The sequence below is a fragment of the Meleagris gallopavo genome, chromosome 4, assembly GCF_000146605.3.
Source record: "Meleagris gallopavo isolate NT-WF06-2002-E0010 breed Aviagen turkey brand Nicholas breeding stock chromosome 4, Turkey_5.1, whole genome shotgun sequence".
NCBI classification, from domain to species: Eukaryota; Metazoa; Chordata; class Aves; order Galliformes; family Phasianidae; genus Meleagris; species Meleagris gallopavo.
In genome coordinates this window covers 37367819-37383516 of record NC_015014.2, presented here as the reverse complement: position 1 = coordinate 37383516, position 15698 = coordinate 37367819, and the positions used below count along the sequence as shown (strand labels likewise).

The following is a 15698-nucleotide window of genomic DNA, read 5'->3' as shown; positions in this document are numbered from 1 at the left end:
CTGCACTGCTGGGGAAAAACAAATGCTTTCCATGCATTCCTGCTATAGAACTATGTCCTAACTCTTCTCTGGATTGAAAATAGAAGGATAAACAATGATGGTTTATTAAAGGGTTCTGGGGTACGGCCAAATAAAGCTCATCAAATTTTTTGTGCTTGACACACAGGTATTGTGGTCAATGCAATGATTTTAATTCTAGTGGTGCTCTCTGATCTTCCTCTATTTACAAGATTTTTATAGACTTCACAGTAAGTGAGTAATGTCTTCTTCCTTCATTTTATATCTCTGTCATTTTAAACTACTATCTGAATGAACTATACAGCTTTTTTGAAGTATTTTCTGCTGAAATTCCATATGCTTGTCAGGCTAATAGCAGAGACAGATTTGCCTCAGTCTATTTTATGACATATCCTAGGAAAATAAATAACTGCATCATATGAAAGAAAAATAGTGTTTTCTATTCCCAAGGAAGATTCTGTCTTGTTTCAGGCTTCCACTTCTCTTTGAGTGTGTATGTTCATTCTATCTTTGATAACTTCATTAAAGATGGAGAAATGATTTATTAGTGCTCCCTTGTCCCAGCCTTAGCAGCTCTGCAAGCTGTGCTATAAGACACCAACTTCTTAGAAAAGAGGAAAAGCAGAAAGAGAAGGAAAGGATGCTGAGAAGTCTTCTGCTTCATTAAAAGTGGAAGTGGAATTAGATTTTGGCAGCTTTTCTGGTGGGAAAACAGACCTATAGAAACATCACAGGAGTTTGGTTTCTTGTCACCAAACATCCTAATAGCCACAGCATGCCACCTGTGATTCGCTTTCCTAGAGGTGTGGGAAATGCTGCTGCCTTTGATTGATATCGGGCTCAGTAAAACAGTAGTTACTCGTTGATCTAACAATCCTCCCTGCTAGCAGTTGAAGAGAGAGTGAGCAAAAGGAGCTTCCTTTGCCACTTCTGCATCTACAGTATTTCCCTTTAGATGCCCAATGGCATAGATAGATGCTCTGTGGCAGCAGGAGCTTGAACTACGGCCATCAATGTCAAAGGGCAGATCCAGCAGGCCACTGAGGGATTTGCTCTGTTGCAAACTCTCTATGGTCTCACACTATGATTTTAACCATCCGACAGGAAGCAGCCAATTAAAAAATATGAGAGCAGAGAAGTGCTGGGGAGGCAGCTAGAGAAGTCACAGAGATGTTCACTTTCTTCTGATGGTGACACTTGTGTTGGGATGCATACCTCTTATTTGCCATTTGCTGTCCGTGGATCACAGAGTGTCATGCAGTGTGGTGGAAGTATGCTCTGAACTACACTGCTGCACTGGAAGCTGCTCTAGATGCACCAAAGGGAGGCAGAGAGCTGCACAGGCACTGTGCATGCATAATCATTTTGTGCTGCAGAGCAGAAACTGGTGGCACCATCAGTGGATCCTCGATGGGTGACCTCTGCACAGGTGCAGACAGCTGGCAGTGAGCAGCAGGAACTGTGGGAGGAGAGGAATCGTTCTTAGAGGATGAGATCACACAAACCTTGTAATTATGTGCTGTACTGTCCTCTAATTATGACATTGAGATTTTCAGTTTGAGTCTTTGAAAACAAGTTTAAGAAGTGTCAAGGCAGTAGTTACTCTAAAGCTTAGGATGTGTTAAGAAGTCCTGCTGGTGAAATACCTTTTTTCTTTTTAAAACGAGATATTTGTTCCCTTCTTACCATTTGCATGACCAATGGAGAAATCAGCTAAAATCCCAAAGTATTTAAGTATTTTCTTTTGAGACTTTCTATATATTGACTTTTGAAATGTTCCTTGTTGGTGATAATTATAGCAACACTTGGCTTCAGCTGCAACAGAGGGAGATGCTTAAAGATGAGTTGCTCTCTAATGGATGCTACTTCTTCAAGTTTTATGGTTCATCTTCATTATTTTAATTATTCTTCTCTTTGCACAGTTATAATCACTATAAGGTATACATTACTGGACAGTATAAACAGCCTGTATGAACTCAGAATAGACTGCTTGTGCTGTTCTTGTGCAATGCACAACTGCTGCCACAGGCATGAACAGGTATAGGCAAGTGTGACTGGGAATAGTTCCGCCAAGTTGCAAACAGGACTGAAAGTTTCACACTTGGAGCCCACTTGGAGCAAAGAGTTATGGAAGTTGGTGGATAATACTACCTTACATGTTTGCGTAAGTGAAAGGCATCTAAATGAGTAAATGAGTAAATGAGTAAATAATTTAAAAGTAATTTAAAAAAAAAAAAGTAAAAGAGAGATATCTCAATGTCTCTGTTCATTGTAGGGGAGTTGGACTAGGTGACCTTTAAAGGTCCCTTTTAACTCTAAGGATTCTATGATTCTTTCTCAATCTTGGCTCTATTGGCTATGGCGTGCACAGTCTTTGCTGGTTATTATCCTGAGCACTTTCCTTTCTCTGTTACATTTGCAAAGAAAGGTCCACACTACAGCTCTTCAAACTGCAGAGTGCCATCCTGTGGCACTGAGCTTATCAGTAGGGCTGAGGAACAATTTACTTATAGCAATAATCTGGACATTTTCTTTTAAATTGTCATTATTGCTTCATTTGTCCATTTAAAACAAAAGAAGAGTGATACCTGCATAGAACCAAATCATTCATGTCTGGAAAGCACCTTTGGTGCTGTAGACAGCTAGCCACCAGTCTCAGTTTTTCTACTACAGCGATTTTTTCCCACTGGGAGAGAATGTTCACAAGGTACAGTTTGAAAGTAGGATCCTTAGCAAAAATGGGGTCTATAAACTTTACACTTCGGTTGCTATTTCACAGCTTTGCCTGCAGCACAGATTCAATGTCTGCCTAAGATACTTGCAGACCGTGGATGATAATTCTAAATTCTACTTCACTGTTTCTTTAAAAACCTCCTGATTTTAAAACTCAGTTGCAACCTTTTAGGAAAGTAACCCCAAAAATTTTGTACAGCAAGTATTCACTCAAGAGACCTGGGCAATTAAAATATTGGTGTTTTTATATAGAATCACACATGAATTTTGATGTCTTTTCTTGATCTCTTCAGAATTCAAGAAATAAAGTTAACTCCTGGAGTAGCAGTCTGTCACTATCCTACACAGAGGGTATGGGAAAGTGAAAAAGGAAAGAAAGTGGAGAGAGAAGGAGGAGAGAGGAAAGGGATGAGAAGGAGAGGAAGACCCCTCTCCAAGCAATTAAGAGTGAAGGAGATGCCTACATGACTCTCGTACATGTCAAGTTTTCTCAAGCCATGTACATTTGAAGTTCTCTCCTCCAAAAGACAGAAAGCCTCTCTAACTAACATCCCCACCTCCAAAAACCAGCCCTAAGAAAGCCCTCACAGCTTTCCCCTCAGAATGTCACAATTTATTTTGTCAAGGAGATCTTGCCATGGGAGGTTTGGAGTTTGCATTCCAGAAGTACCTCCCTGGATCAGGACCCTGACAAAAGCCAAACATTCCATGAGGCACTTTAGCGCATGCTGTTTCTCCAAGTTGTGATGGAGACTTTTGGTCAGGTTTGCTGTATCCACAGTTACAAAATGGCAGGCTTATGAGAAGGTATCTGGGTAACAGAGATCGCCTGTTTTTTATCTTCAGTGTTCTGCTACCAGCAACTCTTATTTTTTTTTTCTTTTTTGCACCTGTAGTCATTTAATTTTTTCACCAATTTGGTGCTTTTATTTCCAGAATAAGACCCTCAGGCTCTTTAGCCCTGCTGTGCTATGGAAAGGACGGGAGCCTTCTTACCTGTCAGCAATTGGCATCTGTCTGCAAGGGATTTCTCTCTGACCTGCACTCTTTGAGCAAGGTAGGCGTTCCCAGCCTCTGCATGCAAATCCATACAGTCCACCAAAACTGTCTGCTGTATGCAATGATCCTGGCACACCACCACATTCCATTTTAATTCTTCTTCTTCTGCTTGAAAGAACAGGTTTTGCCTCATTTAATTCAAACAAGCCCAAGATCTTCTCCAGGTAACAGTGACAGAATGAGAGGCAATGGTTTTAAGTTGAGCCAGGGGAGGTTCAGGTTGGATATTAGAACAAACTTCTTCTCTGAAAGAGTGTTGATGCATTGGAACAGGCTGCCCAGGGAGGTGGTGGAGTCACCATGCCTGGGGGTGTTCAAGAAACGTGGAGATGTACTTATGAACACGGTTAATGGGCAGTATAGCTAGTAGGTGGATGGTTGGACTAGATTATCTTAGTGGTCTTCTACAACTTTCATGATTCTATCATTCCAAGATCATGCAGAGAACATATCAGCTCAGAGGTGTCCATATAGAGACATATATATATATATATGACATATGTAGGAGCATCTATCCTGACATTTGTTTTGCCAGTACAGTCATATTCTAAAACGTGTAGCTTGCACAGATTTTGCTACTTCCCTACATAGTTTGTGCCCTGACAAGGCTTGCTGCTTTAGTGGAGGGCATGGTGGGAGTGCACTAAGGCGCTCAGCCAGAAGCAAGAGCTTAACCTGGTGTCTTCATAGTTGTTCGTAGTTGTGTTTTGACCACCCAGTCATCCAGACTAAGTAGATGTTTGTGATAAGTCAGCTCCATTGGCATACCCTTACTTTTCATTTTAAATAAGCCCTGTTAACAATCTGACCATCTGTACTACCCTCAGGGCACATCTGGTATAGACTGTGTGGGGTGAGCCCAGGAGCAGAAATCCAACCAATAACATTCCTGAGGTGGTACCTTGTGGCCACTCCATTTTCCAAAGCCTTCTCCAGGCCCCCTGGGTCACCCTTGCCACCCTCTGGGGTGCGGTCACAGGACTAGGGACCTGCAGAATGAGGATTCCTCGCACCCATCCTGTGCTAGACCAGAGCATCTCCACCTCTTCAACACTTGCCTGTGTTCCCAGTCCCGTACTTATATTGTGCCAACTACCAGATGTGAGGGGATGTTTACCTGAGGTTCAATATGTTACATTCTTCCAGCCTGAATCTCAGTGAGCAGGAGTAGCTACAGGCTATAGTCAGAAACGACACGGTGTTATGTTCATTACTTTAAGAGATAGCAGGCCTGTAATGCTTTTATCTCCTTAAACCTGGCCTTGCTTGCACAAAAGTGTTCCTGAGTAAACAGTGCTCTCCTCAAAAGCTGAGGCCTTAGGTATCTTGCAGACATGCCCTGAATTTCCATCAGCCAACATGAGCACCATTTATCTTATGTAGATAAAGCCATGTCGAAAGCCAAAGAGGTGAACAGCAAAGCCATTGTTGGCTGGGTTCCACTGTCTGCCTGATGAACGCGTGGGGAAAAGGCTTTCAGTGCCCTTGGCAGTTCCTGTGCCACCGGTGGGCTGTAAATGCCACTGTATGTCTCCCCAGCCAGCCCAAATATGGGCCTGACCAATCCTAGCACCAATCATGGTAATTTTAGTAAAATTCTGGAAGAAAAATAATACCGATCTCCCCTCCATAATCCTTTATTTGTGACATGTAAAGCTTTTATCAACAGATAAACAAGAAATAAATTATTCTATATGGCTCATTCCAAAACCATGATGATCAGGGAATAAAAGGGGCACGTGAGGGTTCAGGTTTTGTTTCACCCCAGAGATGCAGAGATCAAGACAGCGAAAGGGCAAATGTGAATAAAGAGAACATGCGAGCATCAATTGCGCTGCACTGGAGTCATACAGATGCATATGTGCACACAGAAAGAATACACATAGTGCTTCTGTGTGGCATGTGGAAATAGGAACATGGCAGAGATTTGCTGGGAAGCAAAAGGCAGAGCAGTTCAGGCTGTAGCCTACTGGACAGAGAGTTGTTTTTCTTTCTCAACAGTTGGACTTGATGGCACTACAGGGAACTGATTGGGCAGTACAGATAAATAAAACACAGAGATGCATTTTATTTTGAACCAAAAGTTAAAATTTTATTTGGAATATCAATATACCAAAAAAAAATAAAATAAAATAAAAAACTTCATTTTATGTAGTGAAATAGCCATTTGAAAATGGTAAAATAAAGACATTTCTCATACTATTCTCTCGTAGCTATTGTACACGTATTATTTTCCTTGTTTTTTTTCTTTTCTTTTCTTTTCTTTTTTTTTGTTTGTTTGTTTGTTTGTTTTCTGAATAGAAATCTAGCTTGAGCTTTAGGGCTCCTCAAAGCCTAAAGCATGTAGTGGCTCTTTAGAGAAAGCAGATAAGTGAATCAGAGCTGTGTTTCTTCAGCAGACAGCCCTGTCTGAAGCTGTCCAGGGCCGGACAGACATGAGACTTCTCAGGAAGGTCACTATTTCAGGGGAATATCATTTCATACCCATTGGGAAATACCCTCTGACCCCACTTCATGCAGCATTTTATCGAGCTTTATGATGCACTGAGAGGTCCCTGGTCTCCCTTCAGTGTAGGGCTCTTGTGCAGATCTCACCTTATTCGTGTTTAAGAAATCGAATTAATTCTACCCTGTGTGTGGTTGTCGCTCTGCTATAAAATAAGTCTGTAACAAGGCACTGATCCTGTCCTTGCCCCTGTAAGCAAATGGTTTCTGTGCCCATGTACACTGACCACAATGGAGTGTTTGTAATAGCAGAATCAGGGACTCATCTTTTAGCTTGTTTTTAGTAAAATAAATGGGATGGGCAACCATCCTCTGCTATATTTTACCTGCTTTATCAGGGGGGTTGGACTTAATGGTCTCAGAGGTCCCTTCCAACCTCTGCCATTCTGTGGGATTCCATGAAAATGTATTGAAATAAAAGAGTAGAAACACACTGACAGTGCTGAGCTGTATTTCTTCTCTTTTAGAAGGCTTTTGGAAATAGAACTGAGGACTAACATCAGGGCCTGGGCGGTTTGTGTCACTTCTCTCTGAACCAACCACACTGCAATAGACTGAAGCAAAGCTGGTGGACATCTCCGGGCACCTCACTAGCAATCTCATTTTCTGCAGGTATTCAGCCACGTGCTGAGCTTATGTGGCACAGTCTACACTGTGCTGAGCTTTCTTCCTCAATCAAAGACACTTTTGTTACTTAAAATTGGTTCTGCATTTATGACTTGTGATCAGTAGCTCTGTTTCTAGTTCTGAAGTACAGAGACAGAATGCAAATACTGGAGACATTATGGCACGTGCTTACAAAGGCTGCTGTGTCATGGCCACAGTAATTGGCGCCTTACACTGACTGTTACCTGAAAACGTGATATTGATCCCCTAGGTGTCATTGCTCTCAGTTAATCCATTCTCCTACATTTTTCTTTTTAGGAGAGAAAAACGACAGCCCCAGCAGTTGGCTGGCTGTTAAAGCACAGACCAGCAGACCGCAGGAGGCCTTTGGCTGCAGCCTATTTTCCATCGTGGCACACCCTGGGCCCTGCACAGCCTCAAGGCAAGCAGGCCACTGTGCACGAGTCAGTCCAGCAAGAGGCTCAGCCCTGTCCTCAAAGCTTCCTTCCTACCCAGGCACCGACTGGTCTCCACTGCCACCTCACCTGCAGTTCATGCTCCCCTACAAAACAGGCTTTGTTTATCCCTGCTGTTCAGCTGGACCTCTTCGAGTGATTCCTTTCCATGCTTAAGCCCTTATGGTAAGACAATGCTTTTATTCATTTCCTCTGAAATTGTGGTGAAATATGTCTTTGGGAAGCAGCCACTTATGTGTTATCAGTGAGCTGAGATGCACACCATTTATGACTGACTTACAGGAGGCTTGTCAGCATGAGGACTTTCCTTCTCCTCTCAGACACAGCTTGAAGGAACTTTGCAATTACCCAACTTCTTGGTGTTTCCCTATCAAATCCTGCTCACAGCTGCTTACAGGTAAACATGCACAACCCTACTGTTTTTATTTCAGTACACTGGATGAATGTGTCAGACATGAAGTACAGACCTTCAGCCCTGGCAGACTGACCTTATCATCAGTGTAACTTGCCTGACTTCAGCAGTGAATCTCCTGACAGCATTGTGGTTACTGTCACAGTCCCATAATTTTTAGTGCACTATGCAAGCTGCAGTCCCCCAAAGCATGTGTAAATATGGCAGAACTGCAGCTTTACTTAAAGTTATTGCCAAAAAAAAAAGGGTTCTGGTAGTGACAGAATAGTGTGCAAGTGTGGCCCCAAGGTTTAAACTAGGGGAAATAAGTAGGACCCAGTTAGCTGTGTTTGGGTTGAAACAGCTGGAATATTAGACGTGTCATTAGAGATGACTGCCTCGCTGTTCAAGTACATAGGTTAAAAGTGATGTCTAAATATCAAGAATGCGCTTTTTAGAGGAGGGAAAAAACAATCAAAAAGGAAAAACAGTATATGTTGACTTTGGTCATATCCTCAACTTCTTTAATTACACTTGCCTCCAGTGTAAAATCTCAGAGAAGCCCCACGGCCAGTTGGAACTGGCATGTAGAAATGCCTCTGTGACATGCCAGTTCCAACTTCTGATGGCAGATGTATCCTCATTTATTCCTTACGTGTCTGATCTTGCTGTTCCTTCCCTACACACATACTTGCCAGCAAACTTATCCTCCCACTGGACTCCCCCTCCCCACAGGTTTCCCCGCACATCTGGGGTACACTTGTACTGCATCTGGAGGACGCCTATAGGCCAGCCCCTGGTCTGGAGCTGCTGACCAGACAGCTTAGGAGGTACCTGGCCATTGGGATGGCTGGGGACATCTCCAGATCTAACCTGAGAGCTCACAGGGATGTGGGCAGACTGGGAGAAAACAGCACCTGTGAGGGCTTTCAGGAACGGGAGTAAAACGCCTGCTCTGTTCAAATCAGTGTCAGCATTACCATCATTTCCATCTTGCACACACAGAATGCTTCCCCTGCCCTCCCCCCTCATGCAATTAAGGAACACAGTGCACAAAACACAGTGGGTTGTTTGCACACTCGTTAGCAACCCATCCTGTTTTCTGTCTGTGTAAAACTTGGGCCACAGGTCTTCCGCTAGCTGCAGTATCACTTCCTACTTGTAAAGCTTCTTGGGCTTTTAAGCCTCTACCTGCAATCCTCCAGCTACCAGGGGTTGCATGCAGCTCCTTGCGTGGCATGATGGGGCCACCAGTTCCCATCTAGGGTGTAGGTAACTTGAAATTTGGGTTTTCCTGGTCACTCAGTCTTCAAAACCTGGTTCTTAGCCAGGGCAAAATTAAGCGTGAGGATAAAGGCTTACTCAGCATTACAGTTATCTACTCCCAGGCTGTAAAACAAAATGATTTACACATCTAATTGGTTTTGCCTATTGTTTCCATGTACACAGTAGTCCTATTAATGAATATCATAGCTTCATTACTGGATATCACATTTTGCTGTTTGTTGTGTACCATAAAATAATGTCAGCACATCAATAACTTAAATAACACAAATGTAAACATCTTTTCTGCTTGTTATAATTATGATTTCGGCCTACAGAGGCTTTTTGATTTTTAAGACCATTCACATAACATGGAATGTAACTTTATTTGTTTTTCTTTTGAATATAATGAGACACCAAAAGCCCTTGTCATCTTTTAACAAGATACTAAAGCAGCTCTGTTTCATGAATGACAGCACAATTAAAGCTAAAAATCAGAATTAAAAAAAAAAACAAACAAACTCTTTGCACTGTACAATCTCAAATTAAAACAAGAAAGATAATGACAATCTTTTGCGTTAGCCAGGAAATGTGATTCTCTGCCGCTGGGCTTTTTTCTTGCTGACAATTCACAGAACGTGTATATGGGTGTAGTTATAGGTGTGTGTATTCTATGCAGAACAGCAGTCCCTATTTTGTTGATCTAGTTCTTCTAATTGTTTAGTTAAGCTACCTAACTGATACAATTTAGAGTACTACAATAACACATTTAACATCAAGTTTACATACTTGCGTCTTTGAAATACTAGGAACTTTTACACATTTTATTTGGCTTTGTAAGGACTGGAATATCACAGATAATGCAATCTATTCATCTTTGAGAGAATATGGCTGTTATCAACTAGCTCTCTAAGGTTCAGAGTGAAATACATTTCTCTTATTTCTGTAGCCGACTGCGGAGAAGAAGAGTGTCTTCTTTAGTGGTCAGTCTGATGTTACAGTACCGACTCTGCAGAGAGAGAGATACATGTTTAATGAAGAACAATTCTCTCTGGACATTAGAGCTAAGCTGTTGCAGCAAAATCACTCCGCTCAGACTAATTTCCTATACCAATCTCAAGAAAATCTTATTCCAGGCATGTTTTGCAGTAGTATCTCCATGTGACCAGAGGAGGGCTCTTGGCACATCTTCATCCAGCCTGGCAGGTGAGTGCAGAGGCACAGAGCCACCCAGCGCTGCCCGGTCCTGCACCTCTTCCCGTCTCCTCGCCTCCCGGGTTCACCCGACGCACGGTTTGGGAATCAATGGGAAGAGGCGTTGCTTGCTGCTCGCTGGCTAGAGTGGCTTCTCATTTCCCCTCATTCCATTCCGTGTTGCTATGGGTTAATTTGAGATTGATGGATGATTCTTAAAAATCATGTTTCAGGAGTTGCCTCCCTCTCCTTCCTGAACATTCATCTGCTATTAGCCCCTGGTAATTTAGCATATATCGGTTGATTTAACCCTCTATGTCTTATCCTGCTGCAGAAACTCCTTGCCGTTAGCTGAAAAGCGCACCTGGAAAATGCACTTGCTGAGATATGTATTGCAACAGCGCTTCTTTTCACATTAGGCTCTTGTACAAGTCCTGCTCCTTCCTGCACCCTAGAGAGGTGCCTGCCTCCCAGCCCTACTCCCTTGGCACAGGACAGAGCAGAGCACTCAATCTCTTCTCCCCGCCATTCATGACCACAATGAAATTCAACCGCTTTCCACATAGGTGTACGTGACATCCTCTTGGGTTTCATTTTGGCTAAATCTTTTACAGAAAAGATTTTAATTTCACAATCCTACCATTAATGTAAATGTTTTGTTCAAGTTTAATGCTGAAAAACTATTAGAAAGAATTTAGAAACTTTTTTTCACAATAAAATTCTTTTCCATCCCAGGGAAACACAGTTAATTTAATGTATAATTTCAGCTCTATTTTTTCCCCTTTTCTTTTCTTCTCACTTTCTTCTTTTCTTTCTGCTTTTCTTCTCTTTTCTTCTTTTTTTTCTGTTTCTCCTTTTCTTCTTTCTTTTCTGGAGCAGGCAGGTACAAGAAGGAAGGAGGCTTTCATCAGCAGTCCTTTGAGTTAGAGTAGATTGCAGTGAGTCCTCACCATGATAGGATCATAAACTTACTGGGTTAAACCAAGCTAACTTTCCCTAAGCTGCCAAGTTTTAGCTGCACCATACATATATGTGTTTCCTTGTGCCATTTTCTTTTCTTGTAATTTTGTTTTTCTTGATGACCCTGAGCTATGGCTTCTGTCTCATTCTCACCACTAGTCAACCTTCTTTGCTTTTGTGGTTTTGCCGATATAGGCCTCAAAGAAAAAATGGCAGAAGAGCACAAAGTAGCTGAGGTACATGAGAGAGGACCAGATGATATTTTGCACATGGGAATGGCACTGGCCATGCTGCATCCAGGAGAAGACCAGGTAGTTGATTACACAGCCGACCAACATCTGGGTGATCTGCGACAAGGTGATGAACATGGCAAACTTGCGTGAGACTCTGAAGCCAGCAGCCCGCAAGGCATAGTAAGAGTACATAACAGCGTGCACTCCATAGTTCATGGTCATAAACCAGCCACCGCCAGCCACCATGTCCTTGTAGGAATACCAAGAATAAAGTAACACAGTAATGTGATGGTACCAGTGTAAGAAGATGAGCTTCTGTTTTCTAAGAATAATGAATATTGTATCTCCTGTAACAAAAAGAAAAACAGAAAGAAAAAAAAAGGGAGGGGAGGAAATGAGAAACACATCAAACACAGTTACTGAATTCTGCAATGCTCTCTTCCCATTGCTCTTGCTAGAGTATATGCTTTTGTAGCATGAAATAGCACCTCAGCAACTGAAGTCAGAGCTTGTCAGATCCGAGCGCCAGCTTGGGTCTCATCTCTTGGTGCTTTTTGGAAAACCCAAGAATCCCCTTTTTGTTGACTGGAAATCCCCTGTTTGAATACTCCATAGGTCTTTGCTGTAAACATAATATGTGAAAGCCTAAAGTGAGGCAGGTGGACATACATGCATCACCTCCGACTGTCAGGCTGTCCATCGTGCACTGTGACTACAAGAGAAAACCAGAGAGCAGAAAATCTACAGAGGAAGCAGCACAGTGGTTTGAATGTCTACCTGCAACTGGCTCTAATTAAATGTTATTATGCAAAAAGCTATTGTGTACGTTACTGAAGGTCTGTAATTGCCAGAAAAAAAAAAGGTTTTAGAAAGAAATTTGGTTTATGTTGAAATGAATATTCTCTCTGCAAATTCATGTTACTGTTTTAGAAAAGCAAATTTTATTCCTCATTCCTGTCTTTTTCTTTCTTCTGCTTCTCGTGGTTGCTCTGAGCATCCCAATTAGATCTAACCTATACATAATTAGATATAATGAATATATATGTATGCTACTTATGTGCTATTGTTATAGACAGTGTTTCCAAACAGGTACTTTGAGATTTGAATCAGGGCCTTATTTCTACATATATATCCCTGAAAATCCAAATAAGAGTATCAGTGAGGGCTGGAACTGAAACTGCACCATCTGCTCTAGGTCTCCAGTAAGCCATAATACTTCTGTTTATCTCATTAGCTACAAGATGTTGACTCACATTTCAATAAGTAATCATATGACCGATTTATTGTTGATGCGTAGTTCGAGCTGACGTCCTCCAGTTTTAACCAAATGAGATTTCAGTGGTTTTGCAGTAATTTAAGCAGCAGGAAACCAAAAGATTCTGACACAGCAAAATAATTGGTGCCTGTCCCTCCCAGTGTTTATGCTGATGAATTGCTATCCTGTAATTTGCTGAATCAAATTCTCTGCTGAAAGGTAAAGACTTATTTTGCTGCACACCTGAACACTGAATTCTGCAGCCCTTTGAGGTTTGGCAAAGGCATCCTCCTAAAGGAAAGCTGGAGGGCTGCTGAATCACTGTCTTCTTCCTGTTAAAACAATCCTCTCTTACACTAATAAGCTGTGGGATCAGAACACACACAGATGGGATGTTAAGTTGGCTTTGGCATGCATATCGTAAGTATCATTACAAATAAATCACTGGAGAGACAGCCATTTATAAAAAGCCGCATCACACTGGATTTGGGATTTAAAAAGCCAGGGATGTTGTGGGAAACTGGCTTCTACCTAAAGATAGCTTTCAGCATTCAGAAGAAGCACATTACTGTTCATAATTGTATGCCCACACATATATTTAAGGATGAATGCTGCAGAATGGAGGTAGCTTCTTGCCAACACAACGGCTCTAGCCCAGCCTCGCACCAATATCCACAGGGTGGGTGGCTGCCAATGATGCTACTCAGATTGGTCTGCAATCACTAACTACTTCAGAAGTGATTGGCCAGCCCTAGTAGTGCTGAAGGGAATATCAAGGGAATCACCCTTTGTCCTTACAAAAGTTTCATGGGGAGAAGAAGGGATGTGACATTTTCTCAACATCTGTATCATGTTCATAAAGTATACTGGTCCCTTGGGGCTGAACCTACAGATCTACTGCGTGAACTTGCAAAGCATGAGACCCCAGCTATGAGCAACACCGGACTTGTATCTCCTGCTGCTGGAAGACATGGGGTAACAAACACAAAAATACAAAGCACATGAAAAGTGCTTGATGGCAAGCTTAGATATTGGAAGGGTGGCAGTGTGTTCCTGGCAAATTGTTGTAGACTTGAAAAAAAAACATCTCTGGAACTACAACTCTAACTGATATTTTCTGATGGAGATTTCTTATTAGCTTTTCCTGGTTTTCATTCTAACTACAACTCTTACTGTGTCAGGATGCCAAATACCCTTGAGTAGTGGCCACTTGCAGATGAAGACAGTGTCTAACAGCAGGAGCTCTAAAGAGGAACAGGTAAACCTTTTGCCACTTACAGGATGCCTCACAACTGTGAATCCCTGGCTGATGTCCAGCTGTTGTTAGACAGCTAAAATCTATGGCTGGCAGATAGGCTACATAAATTAATGGACAGGTTGGTGATGAGGCAGACTCCGGTCCTTTAAATACACTGGAACTTAGTTGAGGACTTGGACCTACCTGTTCTGTTACCTGAAACCAGCGTCATCACAGGTGTGCTGACAAAGGCTAGGAAAAAGCTCAGAAAGCTGAGCTGTAATTTCAGCTTTGAAGATGTGTCTAAACGAGGCATACTTTGGAGACCTCCGTCTGGACAGCCTGAGGTGTATATAAATAAATGAGATTGTCCAGTATGACTAGGACAACCAATCTAAGGGCTTTACGCTCTGCCAAATTAATTGCAAAAAAAGCAGTTTTGAAACAATGACAAAGGCCCAGCTGCTTTTCATAAAGACTGGCAGAGAGGCAGAGGAGAAAGAACAGCACTGAACTTGATGGCATTTAGAGAGAATGCTCTCTTCGTTCTGCTTTGGAGAGAAAAAGGAAGACAGAGTACTCACCTAGTTCAGGTGCTTTGCTTAGCACAAATGCATATGCCCAGAATTTGCTGACAGGTCCAATGTAAAAACTCTGGTCACACACTGACTGCTTCAGGCCTTTGGTCATCAAAATGTACAGCATGTAAGGAGCAGTTCGAACAGCACCGAATATACTTTAAAACAAAAAGAGAAAATGAACAAAGTTGAGTAGATACTCGGCACCTATATGTGGTCACTTCAATTCATCATGAGAAAAAAAAAAAAAGCCATAGATGTTCTGAAAAAAAATGAGCTTGAGACAGCCTTAAAGTTGGATAACTCTTCTGGCTTCTAGGAAGGTATTCTGAACTCATATTTGCAAAGTGGACTGCAGTAGTATTCCCTGATGAAAGTCTGGAAAGGTAACATCAGTGGTTTTTATTTCATTACTACAGGAAGGAGCCTTCTGTTTCCAGGAACAGTTGGAGACCCTAATTCCACTGAGAAAAACATGCAGAGTTTTGATGCTGGTGGCTAGAATATTACAAAACATGAGTTAATAAAGAGCTGCCATCAATACAACCAGGAACAACTCTCTCTTCTGATTTCCTGAGTTTTCTCGTCTCTCCCTGCACATGTTACATCCATGGGAGTTCTGAGCAGTGAAGAAAACAGGCAGGGTGCACAGATTACAGTGGGATGTTGTAGTCAGGGCTGGTGGTTTGGTGCACATGCTGACTTCATCTCTTAACAGATCATTGCTAACAGAAGAACTGACTGGTTGAATTGTCGTAAACAGCACAGATTCACCCTCATGTCGTCAGCAAGGTGCAAGGTAACAGTGTTCTGTAAATGAGAAACATCATGAAATTTGAATCATACTAATTAGTGCAATTATAGAGGAGATAAGTTCAGATAACAGAAGACATCCAGCTGATGGAAGGAGATTCTGTCTCAGCAGTGAGGCACTTTGCAGAAGTAATTGCCTCACTAGAACCCACCCATTGTTTAATACTGTCGCTTAGTGGGCCTTCAAAAGCCACGACAAATACGGAGTGAAACAAGCACCTTTCAGAAAACTGGAGCAAAGAAAGGCCCAAATTCTTGTAGGGTTGAGTACATCTTCATATCACACATCCCTATGCTTGTATTCAGATATACCTTATCTCCCCTCTAGCTTCTCTGTGGCCCTGTTCTACCTGTCTTGCTTGGTCAGACTGGATGGT

At 42.1% G+C, this 15698-nt stretch overlaps 1 protein-coding gene across 1 annotated transcript in view; it reads right to left on the bottom strand.

The window, feature by feature from the left end:
• Positions 1 to 6083: 6083 nt before the first annotated feature.
• The window catches only part of ELOVL6 (ELOVL fatty acid elongase 6), a 31766-nt gene continuing 22151 nt past the window's right edge, over positions 6084 to 15698 (bottom strand). The window contains exons 4-5 of the mRNA XM_010710094.3: positions 14515 to 14666; positions 6084 to 11785 (exon numbers count right to left, since the gene is read on the bottom strand). Coding sequence (XP_010708396.1) covers positions 11361 to 11785; positions 14515 to 14666 — 577 coding nt within the window. The 3' untranslated portion in view covers positions 6084 to 11360. The remainder of the gene's footprint in view (positions 11786 to 14514; positions 14667 to 15698) is intronic.